The 26,018-nt window shown below is 37.6% G+C and overlaps 1 protein-coding gene across 3 annotated transcripts; it reads left to right on the forward strand.

Annotated features, from left to right (window-relative positions):
• The first annotated feature begins 304 nt into the window (after nt 1-304).
• Nucleotides 305-23,886, forward strand: LOC132059648 (uncharacterized). 3 transcript variants are annotated; one of them, XM_059452329.1, is made up of 18 exons: nt 305-458; nt 1,070-1,279; nt 1,577-1,643; nt 2,657-2,840; nt 6,635-6,687; nt 11,520-11,608; nt 12,884-13,120; nt 13,425-13,489; nt 20,829-20,889; nt 20,962-21,079; nt 21,161-21,242; nt 21,330-21,402; nt 21,479-21,540; nt 22,545-22,640; nt 22,737-22,891; nt 22,974-23,070; nt 23,346-23,423; nt 23,512-23,886. In XM_059452329.1, the coding sequence occupies exons 1-18, from the start codon at nt 452-454 to the stop codon at nt 23,617-23,619; spliced, it is 1,842 nt and encodes a 613-aa protein (XP_059308312.1). In that variant the 5' UTR covers nt 305-451; the 3' UTR covers nt 23,620-23,886. The 3 variants fall into 3 exon arrangements, with proteins under 3 accessions (XP_059308312.1, XP_059308313.1, XP_059308311.1); XM_059452328.1 differs by lacking the exon at nt 305-458 and adding an exon at nt 951-978; XM_059452330.1 differs by lacking the exon at nt 1,070-1,279 and having other exon boundaries at nt 312-458.
• Nucleotides 23,887-26,018: the final 2,132 nt, after the last annotated feature.

A 26,018-nucleotide genomic window follows, 5' to 3' on the forward strand; every position in this document is an offset into this window, starting at 1 on the left:
ATAAACTAAGAAAAATATTTTCTTTTAACTTTCAGATACTTTTTTGTACTTCAATATCTTAAAATTCTTAGAAAATGTCAAACTAATATTAAAAAACAAGGAAGTAAGAGTAAAAAGACGTTTAAAATAAATTTACAAATTTAAATTTTAATGTTAGATTTGGGTTCGGGCGTAATACGGGCTAAATGACACTAGTGAATGAAAGAGCAGGGAATATGCGCTCGACGGCGCGCCACCAACTTTGATATCATGTGCAACAGTTGTCCCTAGACGCCACCAACTTATTGGCTCCTTTGATATCATTTGCCTCAATTCTTTTTTTATATATATATATTTTATTCTAATGGTATAAAAAAATATAGTAGTATACTCTTTGTTTCTCCGCCCAACACCCTCATCCCTCAATATCGTAATTTAAAATCGAAATCCTGCATCTGTGTGTCCCCCAAAAATGGCAGGTAATATTACTCATTCTTCTATTGCTTTCAAATTCCTGCTCTTTTCTATTGTTTTCATTCTAGTTAGATCAAGTCTGCTCTGAATTTTGTCCATATTCATAAATACCATACACAGAGTTACTCTAATTTAGTAATTGTATAGTTGAAGAAATCCAAGTGTTTTTTGTGTCTGATATCGTCTTTAGGATATCGTTAAGGCTTATATTTATCTGGTTAACTACTTTTTAAACATATTTACTATTTCCTTCAATTCTACCTCCTGCTTTTGGTTTTGCTTAGTGAACTATTTTCTGCTTGCTGCTTGGCTGACTAAATAGTATTTCCGGGTAGAAATTTTCTTCGGTAACTCTTCATTTCCATTCCTATTTTATTGGATGAACTAGGTTATAGCTATAGTTATGCATATGAGTATCTCTAGGTAACAATGGAATATTTGGAAAATTGGAGTAAGATAAAGTGTATCAAGACATGATGGTGTCAGGATGAAGTTGACTCAAGATATAGACCATGCACATCAAATGTAACAGGAAAAAAATTGAAAAACTGTGATTTATTCATTGAGACCTTATCGATCGCTACTTTGATAATACTTGAAATCTTCAATCATGCAGCAATATCAGGGAAGATTGTCCAACATTACCTGGTAGCAAAGTGCTGCCAGCAGGATAGGAAATTGAGCACAAAATACCGACTGCACTATTGTAACCTTAATAGGCGCAATTTGCTTCTCCCTGTAGGAGGGAAGTTGGCATGGAATAGCAACTCCACCATGCAACTCGGCGCCTTATCAAACTTTAAACGAGGAATTGTTTATTGCAATGGTCTGTTCTAGACTCTTACTATTCAGGTTGATCTCAGATTAAACCAGAACTTCCCAAAAAATATTTAGCATACCTATTGTTCAGTGACACTCCTGTCAGTGCTTATTTTTGTTCTTAAATTGGTAGTCGTTTGATTTTTCCACAACAAATGTCTACCTTTCCTAGTTATCATTAATATATATATATATATATTTTTTTTTTCTTTTTTTCTTTTTTCGATTAAGTATCTCTCTGACTGCATGTAAGCAACCATCTCATATATCCTAAATAATGCTAAAATCTTGGATCTTTGTGCAGCTGCCTCATCGTTCACTACAATTCCATCTGTTGAGAAAAACGACTTTCTTAAGCTTCAGAATGGAAGGTACTTGGTTCTTGCTAATTCATACTTGTCATCTTTTTTAAGGTGGATAGTTTGTCATGCTTCTGTCTTCTTTGATAAGTTTCAAAATTGGTTAAGGTGGATAGTTTGTCATGCTTTTGCAATAGATGGTGAAAAAGATAATGGATGATTTGCCAGCTTGTATTTTTCATTCTGTACAGCAATTGAGTTGCCAAGTGTGGAGGAAAAAGAGAGGTTGATGCAACAATAGCCAATTGTACTTTTCTTTTTTTGCCTCTCCATAGCTTGGTGTTTCGATTAGCGAAATAGATACTATATGAGTTGGAAGCAGTGAATCTCTTATTCTAAAAAAGCAAGTAAACTGGTTAGTTTACAGGAAAAAGAGAGGACAATTCAAAGTACAACTGATATTGCTTTCTTGTTTTTTTTTATTTGTTTGATAGCCTGGTGTTGTCAGTCTTGATACATCTGTTATGCTTAGTAGAGAATCTGACCATGCTTAGCGAATCATTTGCATATTCTCAGTGCAGGTAAAAGATTTGGTAACTGAAGTTTCTCCATTTAAAAGCATTTTTATTTGTAAAACTGGTATCCTTATCAGAACAAAAACTTGAAAGACTTAATTGGAAGAATGGTGGTCTAGACACGAATTAAGATAAGTGTGAATTCCTATTGATCTTTAGCTCCCTGTGGGGGAACCTTAGCTTTTCTATAAAAATCCACCTTTTCTTTGTTTTTATCATTTGTCTGTAAGTCATCAAGGTTTGCATGCTATATAGAGTTCAACTATATTTGGTAATTGTAACAGAAGCATTACACGGCACAGTTTGTTTGAGATGCAAGCGGGGATAAAATCCCATTATAGCGTATCATCTTTGATATGGTTATCAACAGTATCATCTTTAATATGGAATCCAATCCATCTAAGATGACCTGCTATGCAGGACCATGGATACCCATCCATTTATGATGTAGCTAACAAACAGTTATTCATAATAAGTTCCAACATGATTTATTCCTCTTTATTTACCCAGTGATATACGTGGAGTAGCTGTTGATGGAGTTGAGGGAGAACCTCTTACTCTCACAGAGCCAGTTACAGAAGCAATAGCAGCAGGTTTTGCTGGTTGGTTGCTGGAAAAAAAGAGATATGATTCTTCTAAATGTTTAAGAGTCTCCATCGGTCACGACTCACGAATTTCTGCACAGAAGTTACGGGTATTAACCTTATATAAGAAAGTTAAGCTGTAGCCCTTTCATAATCATGTAATTTCAGCCTTAAGAAGAAATGTCTATGTTTGCTCCTTTTCTGGTGTAACATGGCTAGAATCAATCTCAATGGCGTATACAGCCATGATAGATTTTATTAGTACAATGCACAGTTTGTAATTGGGTTGTATATACCAACCAACATTTTCTTTATGCTGGTTTTTCTGATCTAACACTAGTATCTCATTACTTATCAAAATCATGTAATTTCAACTATTACGAGGGGAGAACATTCCTTCTTGCTTTTTGGTTGTCTAAGTTGCCATAGATAATAGCCTTGTGGGTCCTTTTTTCGCCAATATTATTCATTAAAATAAGGCATGTTCTTTGCATCTTTTCGGGATGCAGCTAACATTTCTTAGCCCAACTGCTAGAACCTCGCAGCAGTATTTACTTTTTTAATAGATAGAACAATTCTCCTTCATCAAAATTGGGGAAAGAATTCATTATCTCATATTTTAGGATTCTGGGAAAGCATGCTAGCTCTGGATGGTGATCTGTTTGACTCCTTATTGGAATCCTGCTGCCATTATTATGTAAGGTCTCCGCATATATGAGGATAAGCAATCACTTTGAATGGGGTGGGATTCTTCTTATCTAGGGGATAAGGGGGTAAGCTTATCCCTTTTTACTTCCTAACTTTTTCTGCCTTCCCATACCCTCGCTTCTATGTCCTCCTTCTAAGTAGATTTGCCAAGTTGATCTGGCTGACAACTATAAATGGGAGATACAGTCGGAGTGGGGGATAAAGGGCTAGACACTTAAATCTTTCACTTCCTCACTCTTCTTGCTCTCCCGTGCCTTCTCCAGTGTGTCCTCTTGCTATAGTCTGTGAGATTTGAACACTTAAATGGGAACAAATGTGGAGTTGGGGGGCTATCTCAAGGAGAGGATGGGTCCCTCCTTCTGAGTCTTCTGTGTCCCCTTGTCTTGTTGTACAATTGATAACTAAAAAGGAAAACAATGATCTTCCACACTTTTAAAACATATGATTGAGAATAATAATAATAATAATAATAATAATAATAATAATAATAATAATAATAATAATAATAATAATAATAATAATAATAATAAATAAAAGCCCAAAAATGAAACTCCCTTTGCCCCACTTTATGTGACACAATTACTATTTGGTGATTCGAAGGAATTTTTCGTTGGCTGCGTTTTTTCATATGCCTTTTAAATATTATGAATCGTTAATTGTTGTGACTTACAGTATTTTTTTATGTAGTTTCTAAAAAGTAAATTTTGTTTCAAAAAACTTGAAGATTCTATGTCTGAATTCACACCGAAAATTAAGGAGTTTGACCTCGTACTCTGGATCGTGTCACATAAAGTTGGGTGGAGAGAGTATTGTACTTGAGCTTCTGCCCTGTAAACCTTCTCTTCCTTCACCGTAAAGAGTCATGTCAACTTTGGAATCTGGTTTCAACATTTTGGGTAGTAATTGTGCATGCCAAGATCTATTTTAGAATTTTATGCATGGCAAATGAAAGCCATTGCTAAACCTTTTCTTACTACTTGGAACAGCATACCTACCTTCGTATGCTTAGATTATTTGGATTTTGGAAAGAAAGAAATGCTAGAATTCTTCAAGAATGATAATAATTAAGCTAAAAAACAATTGTATATTCTTGCGTAGTTTTTGTTGCGACATGGCAGTGGAAAATGTATTAGAGCCAGATGGCCATACTTAACTTTCTCTGTTAATTACACTCCCTGCAAATGCTCATATACTTTTTGGATACACTCTCTTTCTAGCATTTTACTGGCATAACTTTTTCTGATAAAGTAACAAGTTTTATTAATGTTTGGGCCAAAAAGGGCCTGGATACGAAATATACCAAAAAGTAGAAAACCTACCAAAAAATATGATTTTCCACGAACCCAATCTTCTAACATAAAGGAACATCATGGGTGCACCAAATAGAAATAATGGATAAGAGGCTACTCCTCAATTATACAAAGATCAATTCTACACCCTCAAAATCTCTCCTATTTCTTTTTCTCTCCAAACGACCGACATAAGTACTAGAGGAGCAATATTCTGCGTCGTGCATCTTCTCCTTCTGCCACAATTCCAGCTGAACATTACCACTTTCACAGTGCCTTGAGGTATTACAAACCATCTTAGGATTTCTCACCATAACCTCGAAGCTACCGGACAATGTAAGAGGAGATGGTTGACATCTTCACTCAAGCCCTTGCACATAAAGCACCTACTGGAATAAGTAACCTTTCTTTTCCTCAGATTCTCAGCTCAAAAAATGAAAAAATAAAAACATGATAAAGGAGAAACCTGATAGTGGTTGCCTCCAATTGCTACTATATGTATTCGTTGTTTTGCTTCAACATGAAGACAATTTGGATCACCGTCTTTTTAGTTTGTTCACTTTGCTTTGTTACATCATGTAATAACTTCATCAATTGCTCTCCGTGTCACTCCTTTTAGTGATTGTAGGGATTAAATATATGCAAAGGTATTTGAAAGCCTATAGTTCAGTTTGTTTCCTATTATCAGTTCCTGTGTAAAAGGAAAAATGAGATATTGAATAAGCAAAGGGGAAACAGAAGAAAAAAAAGAAAAAAAAACAGATCAAAGAATCTGAAGACAAAAGGATCTTAACAAAGGGCAAACAACTTGGGAGTTGGATCTCTTGCTTCTTGGAGAAACTCCTAGTGACTTCTACATGGGGGTATTTTCTATAAGTTTGTGCACTTTGGCTTAACTACAGGGGTTGACGCTTAATCATGGTCTGTCCTTGTCTCTGCATCTCTGGTTCATAGTGACTATAGGAATGAGATGCATCCAAAGTTTCATTTCCTATTAGCAGCTTCTTTAATTCTTAACAGGCCAAGAAAAATACGAGATGCCTTTGAGGTCTTGCATTGTTTAAAACAATGTTTAATAGCATTTAGATCCCTTAATGATTGCTAAAATTTGATTTTAGTCCAAGTGATTTTTGACTAAGCATATTTAACCTTCAATTAATAAAATGTGCACTTTTGATCCCTTTGCTTCTGGATATTCATATATTTACCATAACTATTAACCATTCCACCATTTAATTACCCATGTTTTATGTTAAGCTTGTATTGTTACTCCATATTTGACGTAATATAGTTCTAAAAATAGTTCAAATGTAACATACTTGATACATAGAATGACCAAAAACACACATTTCAAGTAATTGAAGGTATGTGCTTTGTCAGATATTATGAGGACTAAAATCAGAATTTACTAATAATTTGGGGACCAAATATGCTATTACCCCTATCTGATATAACCATGAATCCATGATTGTTTGTATATTTCAATCATTCGCTGTAAATCCATCTTCATTCAGGATAAAATATAGGTAAGGCATCCTTCACGTCTTTAATTTGAAACTGGCGAAGAAAACAATTTTTTGATGTGGACTGTTACAGTTGTTAAGGACTTATTGGTGCAGCTTTACACTGTGTTAAGTTGAAACAGCTGAATTTACCTGGAGTTTTTGAAAACAAAGTTAGGCAGTTGTACACTATATGTTAAATCAAAACAGAAGAATCCACCCAGAGATTATGAAAAAAACCAAAATGAAAATATTTCCTGTTGTGGACTGTTGCTTTTAAGGACTTCTTAGTTCAGTGGCATCCATTCTCTTGTACTTTGGTGCATTATTCTATCATTCACGTGGTACATTGCAGTTGTACACTTGTTCTGCTATTTGATTAAGGCCTGGATTACTATCTTTCAGGATGCAGTTTCTCGAGGACTAACTAGAGCTGGAGTTGAAGTCATCCAGTATGGGTGGGTGATGCTTTTCTTCAGGTCCTATTTGTAACTAATATGTGCAAACTGCAGACTAGAGATTCTTTGTTCATATAACCCAGAACCTATAGGGAAGGGAATCTAAATCATATTGAGGTGTATCTGATTCTATGTTCTGTTGGTTGCTGTAGGGCCTATAGGGGAGTCCTTCTTAATATGAAGTATAATTTCAAAGAGATCCAAGAAGTTCGAATATTCTCCCCCTCCCCACACCCAAAGTAAAAAAAAATAATTCATAATGAATCTTCATAACTGGCATAGTTGTGTGTGCTGTAATCTGTAACCTATAGAGCTTGTTCTATGCTCTAACTTCAGGTGCTGATTTGGAAAATTTCTGCGCAAGTACTAGTTAATCGTTTCTAAAGCTAATAACCCATTTTTTGTTTTCTTGTTTTTCTAGAAATGTTATAGATATGATTGGTTGAAATATCTCGGGTTAAAACAGCTGTAACCGGACATTTGGTCCTTAATATACAACACAATGCTGAATTATGCCACCCAATTAGAAATAGCTTGATTCAAATCTCTACGAAGACAACTTGCTTCATTCCCACCTCATCATTTCTTATTGGGTTTGGGAAACAAGGAATTTGTGTTAGCTTACTATTTGTGTACTTCCAATTAAGATATGTCTAGAAAGTGTTGTTTTAAGATTTGTTGATTGTGTTGATTAATTAGCACGACTTTAGGAGACATTATTTTTCCTGGCGTAATTATAGAAATTGAATAGTTCCTTTTATTGTAATTGATTGTCTTTCCTTAATTAGTTATAGGATTCATTGTATGAATACCCCCTTCTCATGGATGTAAAGAATACTGAAATACTGAGAAGCTTTCTCTTCTTTTGACATCTACATGTTATCAAAGCTATTGCCGCCTTTTGAGGTGAGTTTTTCTCCGTCGCAGCACTAGGGGTTCCTTTTTCTCAAAAAAAGGTCGAGTTTCTCCCTCCCTTACTGTTACAGTAGCTTTCCGAGCCCTCTATTAGTGTTGTGGGAAAACTAATACCACCACAGGCTTCCCATTCCTCCGGTAACCAGACCCAGAAAACAAATCCGCCAAAGACTGCCGCATGCGCCGCCAACAGTCGCAGCTCGGGTGATGCATCAGCTTCACGCGCCAGCGAGTGCGACCTTTTTCGACGACTTTTTTGAATAAAATTTTTCCTTCTGGCACCCAGTTGGTTTCAACTTTTTCCAACCATCGGAGCTAGGGTTCTGGCGAGGCAGATCTAACTTCTGCAATTTTTTCAGCTTTTATTCTTCTAGAAGAAAATTCTATTTTCTGATTTGGAGTCCGATTGGGGGATACAAAGGCAGTGAATAATCATTCTCTTTCACAAATTAGTGTTGTGAAAATATATGGGGCTGACATGTATCTTGCTTGGTCAAGGTCTTGTTTGCTCTAGATTAAGTCTATAAATTGCTTGGTTATATTAATGGAGAGGTGCTTGTCTTTCAGAGTGAAACAAATCCACTCCATGATTTTACTGCTCATGGATGTCCTTCTCATCATCTTTCTGCTTCCCTCTACCCACTCATACCATACAGAGTTGCCAGAAGACCATCTCGTAATGTCAAAAGATTTAAAACCTGCGTTGAAATAAATCCTATTCTCCCCCATTTTGAACAGAGGAGTTCGATATTAGGGATCTGAAGAGAAATAAAGGATAAGCGACCGCAGAAGGCAATAGCTTGAGAGGCTGAAGAGAAAGGAGAATTCCGGTGGGATGTCACCTGAGAAAGGATGGTTCTCCCTCCTAAAAAGGATGGTTCCCCCTCCTAAAAAGTAGGAGAGAGAAATTTCTTGGGAAAGGTGCCTGGGAGCATTTTATAGATTTAATCTAGAGGAACCACGACCTTGACCAAACAATTTGCTTGGTTATGTTAAATCTAGAAATTTCTTGGAGATAGTCGGGTAAATGCTTTAGGAGTAACTTTGTCTTCGGATAGAATTCAACATCTTTGCTGACTCCTGATCAAGCTTGACACACCCTTTGTTGCCACATCTAATCATGTGCAGTCAGGTACTACCTTTATGCTCACCTTAATTCTTGGATTGTTGATTCTGTTGTGAAGACACATGACAGGCTCATCTAAAGGCTTACAAAACTAATGACAGGCTCATCTACAGGCTTACAAAACTACTCTCCTAGTCTCAAAGAAGACTATGTCAGAATAAATAATGGCTCTCTGAGCCTGGACTGCGGAACAGGTTCTGTTGTCTGTACACCTGATATTACATTATCGTCCATTCTTAGGCCCCGTTTGTCCATAGATACCAAAAAAAATTCACTTTTTTTTGGAATTTTGGAGTTGGAGTTGTGTTTGGCCATAGTTTTTGAAATTGTAGTTTTTGGTGAAATGTAGTTGTAAAAAAGTGAAAAAAGTGAATTTTTTTTGAAAAACAAGTTTTTTGAGTTTTTGGTATTCCGGAATACAACTTCAAGTTGTATTCGGAATTCTCATGGCCAAACGCTGATTCCGGAAAAAAGTGAAAAAATTTCCGGAATAAAGTGAATAATTCTTATGGCCAAACGGGGGCTTAATGTACCTGAGTTTCTGTTAACCTATTATCTATCACCTCCATCATCAAATAACTAACTTGTAGTATCGAGTTCTTCCCCAATAAGTGTGTTTTCGGGGATCTTTAAAAAAGGAAGAGGACTGGGAGTGGTAGTGCATGATGGCTTATACATGTTTGATGGGACTCAGGACTGGTCAAGAACGTTTGTGGAGGAAATAAGGATGTCAATCAAGAAATAATACAATGGCATAGGCGATTCAGGCACCCATCCTTTTTGTTTTACAGCAGTCAGCAGTTATATCTTAGTTTGTTTTCTAGAACTCGTTTGACTATTCGTTTTGTCATTTGTGATACTTGTTTATATGCCAAGTATACTAGAAACTCTTACCCTTTGAGTGATAATAAAAGTACTACTCCTTTTACGATTATTCTTTTTGATGGATGGCGTCCTATTAAAACTGTTTCTTTGTCTGAAGATGGAGTGGCTTGTTATCTTTATTGATTGTTGCACCAAAATGACTTGGGTATATTTGTTAAAGGCCAAAAGTGAGGTATTCTCTTGCTTTCAGTCGCTTCATAAGATGATTTGTACTCAATTAGAGGCTAAAATAAAAATCTTGCGAACGGGACAACAACACAAAATACATGGATAAAAGATTTAGTGTTTATCTGGAGTTCAACTAGTTTTCTTTACACTAGTGCACAAAATGGGATTGCTGCAAGAAAAAAATAAACATATGTTAAAAGTGGCAAGATCTCTTATGTTTACCATGAATTTACCACAAACCTACTGGGATACCATTTTAATTGTTGCCTATCGTATAGGCAGAATGCCACTTGAAACCCTCAATTTTCAGATAATTTCAATTAGGACTTACAACATTTGAATATGAAGAATGCATTTCTTCATGGAGACTTCGAAGAAGGGGTGTATAGGGAGATCCCTCTTGGATTTGATACCTAGCAAAGTCAGGAAAAGATGTGCAGACTGAAGAAAGCCTTGTACGGAATGAAGCAATCCCCTAGAGCGTGGTCGGACAGATTATGCACAACGCGATGATCTTTTTTCGGTTACCAACAAAGTAATTTCGATCAGACCCTCTTCATAAGACATCAAAATGGTGAACTCACTCTTCTTTATAGTTTATGTTAATGACATAGTAATGACAAGAAATGGCCAAATTGAAAAAGCTATTAGCACAAGAATTTGAGACAGAAGATCTAGGTAAGTTCCAGTATTTTTTGGGGATTGAGGTTGATATTTCAAAAAGAGGAATCTTTATTTCTCAAAGGAAGTATATTCTAGATCTCTTGGAAAAACTGGTGTGACAGGTTGCAAGCTAGCAGAATCACCTAAGGAAAGAAATTACAAGTTACAAGCCAGGGGTTGGAGAGTCGGTTGATAAAGAGAGATATCAAAGGTTGGTTGGAAGATTCATTTATCTCTCTTACACTAGACTAGACATAGCCTATTTGGTCAGCTTGTTGGATCTTTAGGTGATAAAAGATCTACATCTAGATACTCTATACTCGCAGGAGGGAACCTAGTTACTTGCCAGATCTAGTGCGGAAGCAGAATATAGAGATATGACGGGGTGTTTGTGAGCTTCTTTGGCGACGAAAGCTATTGGAAGAACGGAAGTTGTCGAAAAAAGGGAGACTTTCCTTGTACTACGTCAACAAAGATGCAGTAGGTATAGCTGAGGATTCTATATAACTGAACAAAACATATTGAAATTGATGGGCACTTCATCAAAGAGAAAGTTACTAGTGGTACCTTGAGTTCACTTCATGTAACGTCAGAAAAGCAACTAGTAAGATGTGCTTACAAAAGGCCTCAGCAAAAAGACTTTTCATTCTTTGATTTGCAAGTTGGGCTGGGACATCTTTGCTCCAACTTGGGGGGCAGTGTTGATTGTGTTAACTAATTAGCATGATTTTAGGAGACATTATTTTTCCTAGCATAATTATAGGAAAGTATATTTCCTTTTATTGTAATTGATTGTCTGCCCTTAATTAATTATAGTATTCGTTGTATAAATACCCCTTCTCATGGGATGTATAGACATACTGAAATACAAAGAAGCTTAATGTTACCATTGTTTAAAAAAAAAAAAAAGAAGCTCTCTTCGTTCTCAAAATCTATGAGATTGAACAGATATAGGTGCATATCATCTTTCTTTGGTTTAAATTGTTTATTTGATCTTCCTAAGCATTGACTCATTCAAGTGATGACATGTCTAACGATTGCGCCTCTCTTTGTTTCCCCCTATTCCCCAAGGTAGATTGGCGTCCACACCAGCCATGTTCAATAGCACTCTTACAGTAAATGAAGAATTTTCCTGTCCAGTGGATGGTTCCATAATGATAACAGGTGAGTACATGAATTTTTTCTCTAGTTCGGCTTGAGATGTAATTCAACATTACTTCTATCCTTGGGGATGTAAATTGTTGTTAGGGAAAAGGCATAAGTACCTCCTTGAACTAAGGTTGAATTTCTACTTACACACTTTATCTTTGCCCTATTACCCCCCGAATTTTGTAAAAACTGAATAAATACCTGCCTGAAAAGTCATAATCAGTTCTATGTCAATGCAGTGAATAAAACGCGACTACCAAGTGTATATTTCAATTTTTTTCTTACTCTTTTCCTTTTCTTTTCTTATTCCTTCTTTTTCTCTTTGTTTTCTTCTGCCTTTAGTTTCTTCCGTCTGCTGCTTGCCAGCGACGAACAAACTCCAAACGGCCCTCTTCTTCTTTTATGTTTTCCTTTACTTTTTTCTTTACGTTTTCCTTTACTTTTTTCCATATTTATTCCTTTTTTTTCTTTCTTTGTCTTCTTATCTCTTCTTCTTTTGGGGTGGTTTTACATCATCGGCGCCAAAGTGATATCGACTTCTGGTGGCATCGACGGGTTCAGCAGCGGAGAAACAAGGAAACCCAAATTCTGTGTAATCGACTAGACCAGGTGTTTCAGTGATTTTTGTAATGGTTTTCAACGGTGGATTGTGAAGAAGGTGATGGAAGGGTTGTTAGGAAATGGGTTCTAATGGTGTTTTTGATGATTTTTCCGATGGCTGCTGGTGAAATTTTCATTTGAGAAAATTAATTGTATTTCCATGAAAAGGCAAAAATTATAAGATTTGACTCTATTTCACAAAGAAAGAAAGGAAAATAATTAAAAATATATCAGCTTAAGTTTTAATGTTTATTAGTTATGTGTACTAATTAACTGTATAGTGTCCAATTAAAAAATGATATTGATCAGATTTTAACTTATTTTCGCCTCACATGTTTCCAAGAGAGTGAGACACTCTCTGTGCCACCTCAGCACCTAGGGGTGTATTTATTCCATTTTAAAGTAGTTCAGGGGGTGTAATAGGTCCCCCACAAAGATAAAGTGTAAGATAACGTGTTTAATTGGAAATTCGGCCTTTGTGGGGTGGGTGTGTGTTTTTTGGGGGGGGGGGGGGTACTTATGCTTTTTCCCTTGTTTTTACCATCTGGTACTTGCAAGTGGAGAGGGGCTGCTGCTTCTCTTGTATGCTAGCTTGGTTCACTGTGGGAGTTCATACAGTTTGATATTAATAGAATGTGGCTTAATGCTGGCTGGATAATTCTTCTATATGATAATTTTGTTTGCCAACAGCAAGCCATCTTCCCTACAACAGGAATGGGTTCAAGTTCTTTACAAGTGCAGGAGGACTTGGAAAATACGACATCGAAGATATCTTGGAGCGAGCTGCTGATATATACAAAAATATTGCAAATAATGATTCTAAGGGGGCGGAAACAGCTGTTTCTCTATCTGTGAAAAGTGTGGATTACATGTCTGTTTATGCATCTAATCTTGTAGCAGCAGTCCGCAAAGCTGCAGGGAATATAGGTACTTTTACCATGTTTCTGGATTAATGAGAATATCATTGTTTTGAGGAAATAGATGCAAATCATAAGGATACTTTTGTGATGGTACTCCAATCAAACTGGGAACTTCTCCTGTGGTGTTGACCTGACCTGTGATTAAGAATCTCTTTTTGTGAAGGGTTCTGTGTACTTCCAATCTAATGAAAATATCCCCAACTTCTTCAGATATCTACCTTAATTGTTTCTCTGACCCATGTTGTTCAGGCTCTTGTTACTGCCTATTCACCTTTTTTTTTCTTTCCTTCTTTTTGTGGTTCAATTCTCAGAAAAGCCACTGGAAGGGTTCCATATCGTTGTTGATGCAGGTAATGGAGCAGGCGGATTCTTTGTGGTAAGTTTTATCCTTGTATTGTGTCTCAACAGCTTTTGCCTTCCATACATTGCATGATGTAATACACTCGAGATAGATTTATCAACTAATCAGTCACCTCCACAATACTCAATGCATTCAATAGTCAAATTACAACTTAATAATCTCAAAATTGCAATAAAACTCAGTCACAGTACTCAATACAACCAGATACTAATAGTTCGACTAAAATAAACTATAACAACTACTAATTCAGCTCAATTGATCAACTCAGCAATTCCAGCTCCATTAGATAACATACCTGAAATGGAGAGCAAATTGAAGATTAGAACACGATCTGTAACTTGATAATGGTTTCCATTCACTTAGAGAAGATACGAAGCAACATAATTGGTTGGGAAGAAGGGAATTTAGAAGAGAGAGAGAGAGAGAGAGAAAAGAATTAGGGGTTTTAGGAGAGAAGAAGAACACGAGATAAGGGTGAGAGATTTACCAAATTTTCACATGCTCCTCATCTGTATTTTGGGAGTATTTATACTTGGCTCCATCAAGCAATCTGCACCCTCCAGTCTCTTCTAATCTGAGCCGCACGATCACTTAATTAACTTTTAAATGATGTCCCTAATTCCGTTAATGAGCTGATTAGTTAAAAGGCCAAACGATGTTATTTCTAGTCTAATTTGTTATTAATGACTCAGAGGTCATTACATTCCACCCTCCTTCAAGACATTCTTGTCCTCAAGAATGCTGTTGCTGCTGCTGTATAAACTCAGGAAATTGAGCCTTGATGAAGGTCCAATCTTCCCAAGTTGCTTCCTCTGGTGCTAAGTTTGCCCACTGAATCAAGACTTTGACTGCAACACCATTATTCTCCTGCACCATTCTCCTCTGTAGTATAGCTGCTGGTTTGCCTAACATCTGCCCATCAGAACTCACCAAGGGTAATTCCAGTTGAGGGACAACATTAGGACCCACCCTCTTCTTGAGAAGTGAAACATGAAATACTGGGTGTATTAATGCAGTATCACGCAGTTTCAGCTTTTCAGCCACCAACTTTTTGTTCAACCAGATATGGGCCATAGTACTTGGGACATAACTTGAGAAGGGACATAACTTGAGATTTTTTCTCAAGGCTATAGATGTTTGTCTGTAGGGTTGTAGCTTTAGGTAAACCCAATCAACAACCAATAACTGCCTCTCAGATCTCCTCTTATCAGCATACCATTTCATCCTTGCTTGAGCTTGTTCTAGGTGATCCTTGAGTATTTGTTGAAATTGAATTCTTTGTAGAATAAGATCTTGTACAGATTGGACAGGGGTGTCAATCATTGGTCCTAGTGGTAGTTGAGGAGGATTATAACCCTAGAGAGCAAAGAAAGGGGTACTTTGCAAAGCTGTATGGTAGTTTGTGTTGTACCACCATTCAGCCAGGTGCAACCAAGATTTCCGATTTCCATTCCTTGGGCCTGCTCATTGTCACTGTTCTTAAGTAACCTTCAAGGCATCTATTAAGTCTCTCAGTTTGACCATCAGTTTCTGGATGATATGCAGAACTCATACATAAGGTTGTGCCAGCTGCTTTGAAGAGATGTTGCCAGAAAGAACTGGTGAAAACCTTGTCTCTATTAGACACCATGGTGTTTGGAAATCCATGGAGTCTATAAATCTCCTTAATGAACAGATCAGCAATGCATGCTTGGTGAATCTGTCAATCACCACCAAAATCACATCCTGACCATGAGATTTTGGCAATCCCTCAATGAAATCTAGGCTAATGTCACTCCAAGCCTGTTGAGGAATCTCTAGGGGTTGTAGTAGACCTGGTGGAGCTATATTCTCATCCTTGCTTCTCTTTCAGATATCACAAGTGGATACTAATTCCTGTACATCCTTCTTCATGGCAGGCCAGAAAAAATATAGCTGCAACCTTCTAAGTGTTCCTTGCTGTCCTGAATGTCCACCCAAGGCTGATGAGTGCATAGTGTGTAGTACCTGTTGTCTGAGTGCTGTAATTTTCCCCACATAAATCTTACCTTTGAATCTTAGTATTCCAGCTGAGTAGTTGTATCCATCATGAGCAGCATGATCTACTGAAAGACTGGTGATCAAGTCCTGTGCATGGTCATCATTCTCATAGCTCATTTCAATCTCTTGCATCCAGTCTGGCTGCTCTCCAGTGATAGCATTCATTTCTCCCCCATCTTCTGGTACTCTAGAGAGAGCATCTGCTACTCTTTTCTCTGTTCCTTTCCTATACTGAATCTCATAGTCTAGACCAAGAAGCTTAGTGAGTCCCTTCTGTTGGATGGCTGTTGTGACTTTCTGCTCCATCAAGTACTTGAGACTGAAATGATCAGTCTTGATTATGAAATGTCCTGCTTGTATATAGTGTGTCCACTTATCCACAGCTGCTAAAACAGCCATGAACTCCTTCTCATAGACAGATTTCCTTAAGTGTTTTGTTGCCAAAGCTTTCCTGTAGAAAGCTATTGGCTTGAGTAAGGACAGCTCCAATTCCCCTGTGACTTGCATCAGTCTCAACAACAAAAGTTTTAGTGTAATTTGGCATAGCTAATATGGGGGCAGTACTCATAGCCCTTTTTAGTTGATCAAATGCTGCTTCAGCTTCCACTCCCCAATTAAAGGAGTTTTTCTTCAATAATGAGGTCAAAGGTTTGCTAATATTACCATAGTTCTTGATGAACCTTCTATAGTAACCTGTTAAGCCAAGGAATCCCCTCAACCCCTTAAGATTCTTGGGTTTAGGCCAGTTTTGCATAGCTTCTATCTTTCCTAGATCAGTAGTAACTCCTTCTGATGTGATAATATGACCAAGATATTCTACCTGGGACTGAGCAAAGGTGCATTTTGACCTCTTAGCATAGAGTGCATTCTTCTCTAATATTTTGAAAGTGATTCTTAAGTGCTCAACATGCTCATCCAAGGACTTGCTGTACGCTAATATGTCATCAAAAAACACTAGTATGAACTTCCTCAAGTAAGCACCAAACAAGGAGTTCATCAGTGCTTGAGTGCTTGAAATGTAGCTCGTGCATTGGTGAGTCCAAATGGCATTACCTTGAACTCAAAATGTCCACGGTGAGTCCTAAACCAGTCTTTGGGATATCATCTGGTTTCATTCTTATCTGGTGATAACCTGCCCTTAAGTCCAACTTAGAAAAAAATCTGGATCCTCCCAACTCATCTAACAAAACATCTATTATAGGAATAGGGAATTTGTCCTTGACAGTAATCTTGTTGAGCTCTCTATAATCTATGCAGAATCTCCAACTACCATCCTTTTTCTTCACCAAGAGGACTGGTGATGAGTAAGGTGAATGGCTTGGTTGGATGATGCCTAACTGCAGCATTTCTGCTACTTGCTTCTATAACTAAGTCTTCTGATAATGATTGTATCTATGGGGTTTGAGTGATACAGGTGGGGTACCAGGTATTATGGGAATGGCATGATCATACTCTCTAGCTGGGGGTAGAGTTTTAGGCTCCTCAAACACCCCACTAAAGTCATCAATTACATCTTGCACCCCTGGGGGCATGTCCCTATCATTACCAGCAACTACACCCTCCATAGTAGTGAATAAGTGAGCAAGAAGTGCTTGTCCCTTCTTAAGTAATTTACCCATTGTCTTGGCTGTGATCTGTTGCATTTCTCCTTGACCCAGATCCCCTTGCAATGTAACCATCTTCCCACTCTGCTTGATCCTTAGGACATACAATTCATAGTCAAAAGTCACAGGTGTGTGTGCCCTCATCCAGTCACCCCCAAGCACCATGTCACAACTGCCCAAATTTAGTAGTCTAAAACTGTCACACAGAATTCTACTCCACTTGCCTTCCATTTGACCAGAGTCACACTATGGTGACTATACATTTGTTGCCCATTTACTACTGTAAATCTCAAGGGTGTAGCAACCTGAGCTATTAATCCAAGCTCTTTTGCAGTTTGACTATCCAAGAAACCGTGAGTGCTAGCTGAATCTACCGGTAGCAAGACTGATTTCTTCTTGATCCAACCTCTCAACTTAAAGGTGTTTGGTTCAGGAGTTCCTGACATGGCATTCAGGCAAACTCCCTCTTCCTCTATTTCTACTTCTTCTTGTGTTAAAGTGATTTGCTCAGCCCTCCTGGTACATCTGAACTTGGTTCTTCCTCAATAGCAGTCATGACATTCAATTGTTTGTCCTTACACACATGCCCTGGGTGGTACCTCTCACCACATCTCCAACATGCTCCTGGAATCTTCCTATAATCAGGTTTCATTTCTGGCTTTGAAACAGCATGAGGAGGCCTCTTTGGAGTAAAAGTACTTCTATCATTCATTTTGTTAGTAGGAACCACCACCCCTTTATGCATCCATTTATTCTTCTTTTCCCTTGCATTGATGATTCTCTCTTGCTTCCTTGCATAAGAAACAACTTGAGGCAAGTTGTAAGGTTCATGCATATTCACAGTTTCACCAATCTCTTCCTTAAGGCCCCCAATGAAACATTCCAACGAGAAATCTTCTGGAACTCTTGGATTCTTCATCAACATCAAGGCTCTCAGATCTTCAAACTTTTGCAAGTAGGCATTAACTGTACTAGTTTGGACTAGCAACTTGAACTCATTCACTACCCTTTCACTGCCTTCATCATCATACCTCCTAATCAGCTCCTCACAGAACTCTTCCCACCTCACCTGTCTCCTAGTGAGAGTGAAGAGAAATACCAAGCTTCAGCATCACCCTCAGAGTGCAGAGTTGCCATTTCTAGTTTCTCGACCACATCAGTGATCTTAAACACAGTGAAGTATCTTTCACACCTTCTTAACCAAGCTCTAGGTTCACCCCCATTGTCTATAGGAAAATGGAGTTTGGGCTGATGATCTCCCCTATTCACACCAGTGTTTTGTTCTAGAACTTCAACTGATCTTGGTCTAGGCAACAGTCCATCTCCCTTGCTACTTTCCACTTGTTCACTAGTAGCTTTCCCATTGCCCCTATCAACTAATCTTCTAAGAGCTACATGAGTGTCTTCTAGCATTTGTTTCATCTCAGCTTGGGTTGCCCCCATCTCACTCAACTTAGCATCAATAGTTCCAAATTTTGAATCAGACTCCATTTTATTAGACTGAATCTGACCTTCTAGTTTCTTAAACAACTCCTCATTCTGTTTAGATCTAGTGCCTTCTGCCCCCGTCATCCTCATAGGTATGGTCAAGAACGTTGCTCTGATACCAAATGTAATAAACTCGAGATAGATTTATCAACTAATCAGTCACCTCCACAATACTCAATGCATTCAATAGTCAAATTACAACTTAATAATCTCAAAATTGCAATAAAACTCAGTCACTACAACCAGATACTAATAGTTCGACTAAAATAAACTATAACAGCGACTAATTTGGCTCAATTGATGAACTCAGCAATTCCAGCTCCATTAGATAACATACCTGAAATGGAGAGCAAATTGAAGATTAGAACATGATCTGTAACTTGATAATGGTTTCCATTCACTTAGAGAAGATACAAAGCAACAGAATTGGTTGGGAAGAAGGGAATTTAGAAGAGAGAGAGAGAAAAGAATTAGGGGTTTTAGGAGAGGAGAAGAACACGAGATAAGGGTGAGAGATTTACCAAATTTTCACATGCTCCTCATCTGTATCTTGGGAGTATTTATACTTGGCTCCATCAAGCAATCTGCACCATCCATTCTCTTCTAATCTGAGCCGCACGATCACTTAACTAACTTTTAAATGATGTCCCTAATTCCGTTAATGAGCTGATTAATTAAAAGGCCAAACGATGTCGTTTCTAGTCTAATTTATTATTCATGAAAGCCTTTTGAACCAAGAAAAGCACTAGCTACAACTTATAAGAAAAACCAAGAAGAAGAAAAAGATATGTGTGTATCCATTTGTATATATGTGTATGTGTATTGTTACCATAACTTAACGTACTTAGCCACACCTTTTTATTTTTTATCAATTTCCACAAAAACCTTACCAGAATTTATTGGTCCACACCCACCTCCATGGCCCAATCACATCACCGATTAGGTCTCTCACCATTATCATTGTCAGATTAGATGGTTTTGATATCTCTAGGAATAAAGAGCAACTTAATGATCTGGCAACAACTTTCTTTGATAAGTTAATCTCACTACAATAACTCATCCAACCAAAGTTGCAAGTGGAAAGGAGAAGTTAGACGACGTACAACATGGACCCCAAGAAAAAAAAAGATATGCACTCCTTTGTGTATCTTCTGGTAACTATCAAGGGAAAGCAACAGTAGGACCTTTGAAGGAGTGGGGAATTCAATTAGAGTGAAAAGTGGTATCTTTTGCTAGGTTGCTTGGATTCGGGTGTGGGTGTCCGATACGGCTGTGGATCTAGAGGTCGGATCCATAAGGTTCGGGGGTATGGATATGGGTGCGGGGATTTGGCTAAAAGTAATTCAAATATCTAACAATAGATTTATATGATTAAGTTATGAGACATTATATGGAAAACTTACGAGGTATTGGAGGAGAAAATATTGATCAAGAGGAGAATCCCAGAAGGAGATAAAAGGAAAAGGACTGACATAGAAATTTCTATATACAAGGTGTTCCATTTTCTTCAATTTCACCTTTGTTTTTTGTTTTGAATACCAAAATCATTGTATTTGTCCTGAATTTCTCCGTCGATTTTGGTCTAAGTACCCAAAATTAGTTGACCAAATCCGGTAGGGATCCCACACCACCCCCATGTCGTGTTGACACGGGTGCGGCACTGAAAGTGAAGAGTCCGAGCAACTTAGATCTTTTGTACTTGTATTTGTAATGTCACTAGGAAATTCCATGCTGTACACATGGATGATTAAACTTTTGGGATGTCTAGTACACATTTGTATCAAAACACTTTGTATAGTCAACTTCATTGTGGTGTACATCATAAAGAGATATTTTTAAGAAAAAAGAATTTCTTGGGGCCTCCAAGACGAAGACTAAAACTCTTGATGAAAATTTAAACTGGGAAAATTTTCTTGTCCCCACAGTTATCTGTAGAGAAAGTTGACTCCATGGAAGCCTAATGGCTTACTAATTTGGTGGCAAGTTCGACAGTCTTTTGATAGGTGACAGCAAATTATTGACGTGAAATCTGCCTCTTTCTACTGAATACTATTGTTTCAGTAAGGTTCAATCTAGGATGCATCTAGTGATATCTCTCTTTCTCTCTACCTTATCTACAATAGATTAAAGTAATAGGATTGCTTCAACACCTGATTGTAGTATCTCTGTGTATATCACTGTTATCTTTTTTCACTGTTTCTCTTTAGATGCTTTGATCATATTTTATTTTTCTGGAATTTCAGGGAAAGGTGCTTGAGCCTCTGGGTGCTATTACTTCTGGCAGTCAGTTCTTGGAGCCAGATGGTAAGATAAACCTGCAATTTTCACATACAGATTTCTAAGTGACTCTTACTAATTATTTGATTCTCATGCTAGGTTTGTTTCCCAATCATATACCTAATCCAGAGGATAAGACAGCCATGAAAGCTATCACCAAGGCAGTACTTGATTACAGGGCTGATCTGGGAATCATCTTTGATACAGACGTTGACAGGTGACGTGCCGTATACAAGTCTTTGCTTTCAATGGAGGTAGGCGTTGGTCAGTTACCTTTTCTGATATGTGTTTTGGTCAGGTCTGCGGCTGTGGATTCGCGCGGTCGTGAATTTAACCGAAATCGTTTGATTGCTTTAATGTCTGCAATTATTTTGGAGGAAGTGAGTATCTCTTCTTGATAAGCGTCTGTAGAACTCTGCTGTAACAAGCATCTCAACTGTTTGCTACTTTTGTTAATGTTTGACCAGCATCCTGGGACCACTATTGTCACAGACAGTGTAACATCAGACGGGCTGACAACATTTATTGGGAAGAAATTAGGTCAGATGAGAAGTCAAAGTCACCTGTGATATCCTTGTGGTGAGAATGGCTGCTAATTTTAATAATATTATTTCAGGAGGGAAGCATCACAGGTTCAAAAGAGGATACAAGAATGTAATTGATGAGGCTATTCGTCTGGTACGATTTGGTTATTTGATGCAGGGTTCTGATTGTAGCATCTCGATGGTCCCTTCATCTTTGTAAACATAATATAAGCATGTCCGTCATACGATGGATCTTTTTGTTGTCTTTTTTGGTTGCCGGAATTGTCCAGTTGCCTAGTCTCAGATAGCAACGTGCTGTCTCGAATAGGACAGTTTGGATTCTGTTTCATGTGCTTTTGGTCGTCATGTCATAGCATTATCTTACTCACCTTTCTCCAGTGAAAAAAGTACCATCTCCAAATCTAATGTCCTTCACATTTCGGATTGTGTTGAATAATCTCCACCAATCCCTAAAAAGAAAAAGACGTCCTCTTTCTTGAAAAGGAGACTTTACTCCTTACCTAATATTCTAAACAATTTATGACTCCAGAAAGTTGTATGAGACCACTTGTGCTCTTTGCAAACTCTTTTGCTTATTAGTAAAGAGAAAGGTGAGCTCTGATCCCTGACCTCCGTTCTAATTTAATAACTTATCTCAAACTTTAACGTTCTGTTTATAATTCATGGATTTACTAGTTTCCACCAAGAATTTGATGCATTGTGCTAAGTCCTTTTATGAATTCTTCAACTACACAAACACGTGACTAGTTTTAGGAGAGACTGCTGTCATTTAAACTTTTGCTTGCTTCTATTGAAATTTTTTGACTTCATTTCACCTGGGGTGATAAAGCAACCTGAAAATTATCAATCTAGGAGAGAAGCTAGCAACACAAACTTGTGGGTTTATTTCTAAAATTGAGCACTCTCTTGAATACAATCACAAACTTTCAGGCTTGAGCGTTGAGACAAACTGGAATCCTACGATAACTAATCATCTTTTTCTCAATGACCTTAGAGTAAGTCTAGTATAGTACATTTGAACTTCTAAAACTGTGGCCATTTCCAATTTCTTTGCTTTTCTAATATTGCTTCAAACCTTTGTTACCAAGCTTTAAGTTTCTCTGAGACAGATTGTGCTTAATAGTAGAATATTAACAGAACTCAGTTGGCGAAGAAGCACATTTGGCTATTGAAACTAGTGGCCATGGAGCTCTCAAGGAGAATCATTGGCTTGATGATGGTGCATATCTTATGGTACATTTCTGCCAAAACCAGTCTCTGGGCTCTATCTATGATTTTTGTTTTCAGTACATTTTCTAGAACTCGTTTGTTGGTTTTCATCACTTGCAGGTGAAGTTACTGAATAAGCTTGCATCAGCTAGAACATCAGGACTAGGCGGCGGCAGCAAAGTCTTGACTGACATGGTGGAGGGTCTCGAAGAACCAGCTGTTGCTGTTGAACTTAGACTAAAGATTGATCCGAATCACTCAGATCTTAAAGGAGGGTATGCTAAGGTGTCCCTTGCAATTTAATTTGGCTGAGCTTATTGTATTTCTGTAAATTGAGGAGCATGCTTGTGCCTCCAGATCCTTCCGTGATTATGGTGAAGCAGTGTTAAAGCAACTTGAGAATACAGTGGACTCGGATGCTAGGCTTCTGAAAGCACCCGTTAACTATGAAGGGGTAAGCTTTTAACAGTTTTTGTCCAGGCAGAAGCAGATGAAGTTATTCTTGTTGATATCATTGATTTTTTATTAAAAGTTCCTTCAAATTGGAGCATAGTGAACGGCAACTGTTTATGGCCACCATATTTCATTTGTTTAGTCGTAGTTGCTGCATGTGCATATGTATCCTGCTGTTGGTCTGCCATTCTTTTACTATCATTTGCTAATCCTTAGACATCTGCACATATATATATTGGGAATAGTAGTCAAACAATCAATTTTGTTTGATGACAGGTTAGAGTTTCTGGTTATGGCGGGTGGTTCCTTCTAAGACTTTCACTACATGACCCCGTTCTACCCCTTAATATTGAGGTTGGAACTATTCCTTTTGATTATTTCTTAAGCTCTTGCAATTTTCTGCAACTACAATAATCTGATATATACTATCTAATCATTTTAGGCACCAAGCAATGAGGATGCTGTAAAACTTGCTCATGATGTGCTTAATGCCGTGAAAGAGTTCACCGCTCTTGATACCTCCGCCTTAACTAAGTTTGTTGGAGTGTGAGCTGTTCTTGTGCGTTGAGTTTATCTGTAGTCTAGACGATCATCAAAAGTTGGACTACTTGACCTCAGTGCTGCTGACATGATGGATCTTTGAAATTTTGGAACCTCTTGCATAGAAAAGTAGTTGTTTTTTAACGAATCAAGAGCTGTATGTAATAAAGTTACATAATCTGTCTGTACAGAGAAAATTTTGAATGATAGCTACCAGGAGACAATTGTGATTACTTTGTTTACAGTAGTAGTTTTGGTGCATCTTTTCCTTCAAGAAGTGCAGATGTCCAATGCCGATTGGAACTTTGTGTTGAATAGGGATATCCATTATGGTTTGTCAAAACCTGTACAATCAAACAAGAATCGCCAAGAATGAAGTAATCAAATGGGATCTTTATTACTACTTCAATAGTTCAGTACGATTGCAAATAAGTCGAGCAATCTCCACCTGTGAGTGAGAGTAGAAAAATGGGTAAGAATCAAGGGAAACAGAGAGAAGAAAAGAACACCGAAGATTTATCAATTGTCTTAGTTAGGTCAAGAAATCAGTTCCTCTTAACATCTCAGTTGTTGGATGATCCGACCTGTGAGAATACTATCCACCCTTGAGGGACTAATTCCTTAATCTTTATGGATATAACATTCCCACCTTCAAAAATGCCCTTGTCTACAAGGTGAAGGTGTAACACCTTGTAGCTTCGGGCGAAGGTTTGACTCGTAAGATGATAATATAATGGAACCAATATGAGGGTTATAAGAAGTGTTTTGAAAACTAATCAAGTTATAAGAAATGTCTTTGGGCAAAGCAAAGTTGGAAGCCACTTTACGGGGCATGTTTGCAAGTGAGTTTGTAGAGGGTCTTACTTCCAACGACCATAACCCCTTTATTAATTAGGAATTTGGGAAAACTTCCTAAATGAAAGTTGTAGTCCTTTGAAATACCTTTCCAACGGTATATTATGGGGGTCAAGGGGAGCATCTGTACAAAAAGTTATGGCCATTTTATTGAAGGCTTACAAAGCAGTCCGTTCATTGGTCATGTTATACGAACTGGTTATACGGCCCATATAATTTTATACGGACCGTATAACTTGTCCGTACTTCATGAAACCTCAACCCGACATTCTGTTTTGTGCCATGATAAAATATGGTCATATTATATGGACCGTATAACTTTATACGGACCGTATAATACGTCCATATAATTTCCGCCTCACTTTTGTATAAATTCAAGCCTTGAGTTCTTTTATTTCATTATTCACTATTTCAAGCCCTAGCAACAATCCAAAACATCAAGGTAAGTCAATCCAAACCTTTCCAACTCAATTCTAACATATACTCTAATAATCTAAGCAAGAAATCATTGTTCCTAATCTAGGGTTTTCAAGAAAACCCATCTCAAGGTTCAAGAATCAAGATTTAGAAATCTTCTCCAAAATTCAAGTCTTTAATTCAAGTTTTGGAGCAATTAAGGTATGTAGAACTTCTATCATGCGGGAATCTCTACGTTCTTCCCCATGCCTCGTTTCTTGATATCCATGAAGTTCAAATCCTAGGGCATTAAACCCAACATATTGGTAGCCCGTATTTATGTATTTATGTACATGAATTTTGTATCAATATTCGTTATTGTATTCCTAATATTCCATTACGGTTATTAGGAACCCTAGCTTAATCCATGAATCATGAATTCTTCTCACGTGTTCTCATTATGTTTATATGAAACTTTATGATTTTTATCTAGCAAGTTACAAGCATGTTTTCAAGTCAATTATATATATAATCATGAACTATTGTTGTTACTCATGAATCAAGAACATGTTTGCAAGACTATGACAAGTTATCTCATGAAACCATGTTACAAGATATTTCATGAAACCATGTTACAAGTTATTTCACGAAAATCATGGGCTTCTTAGCCAACTATATTGTTATATCCCGCATTTTTGCACATTATGATAGGTTGGAGACAAAACCAGTCCGGGATACAAAGTCGGGACTTTTGACCTTCGATTTGATTTTGAAACAAAAGTTGTTCATGAATTTGTTGGCATGGGACATTTAGGAAAATTTGGGACCAAAAGTGATATAATTGGAAGTTGGCAAATCATGCAAAACTAGGCCATTTGGCCGTGTAACTTGGGAGTGGCTCCCACACTTTTTGTGTCCAATTTTAATTGCTCCAACACTTGTGTGGGCCAAGGGACACATGTATAAGACTTATGCTAGCTTAAAAGATGACTACTAGTTCATTATCTTCATCCAACACTTAGAAAAAAAAAGAGCAAGAAGTTGAAGAACCTAAAGAGGCTCGGCCAAGGAGACCAAAAATCGAGGTCCAATTTTAGCCATCCCAAAAATATTTCCTCGATGCAAAACCACTAATTTGAGGTCCCTAAGTAACGTGGA

The sequence above is a fragment of the Lycium ferocissimum genome, chromosome 6 (assembly GCF_029784015.1).
Source record: "Lycium ferocissimum isolate CSIRO_LF1 chromosome 6, AGI_CSIRO_Lferr_CH_V1, whole genome shotgun sequence".
NCBI classification, from domain to species: domain Eukaryota; kingdom Viridiplantae; phylum Streptophyta; class Magnoliopsida; order Solanales; family Solanaceae; genus Lycium; species Lycium ferocissimum.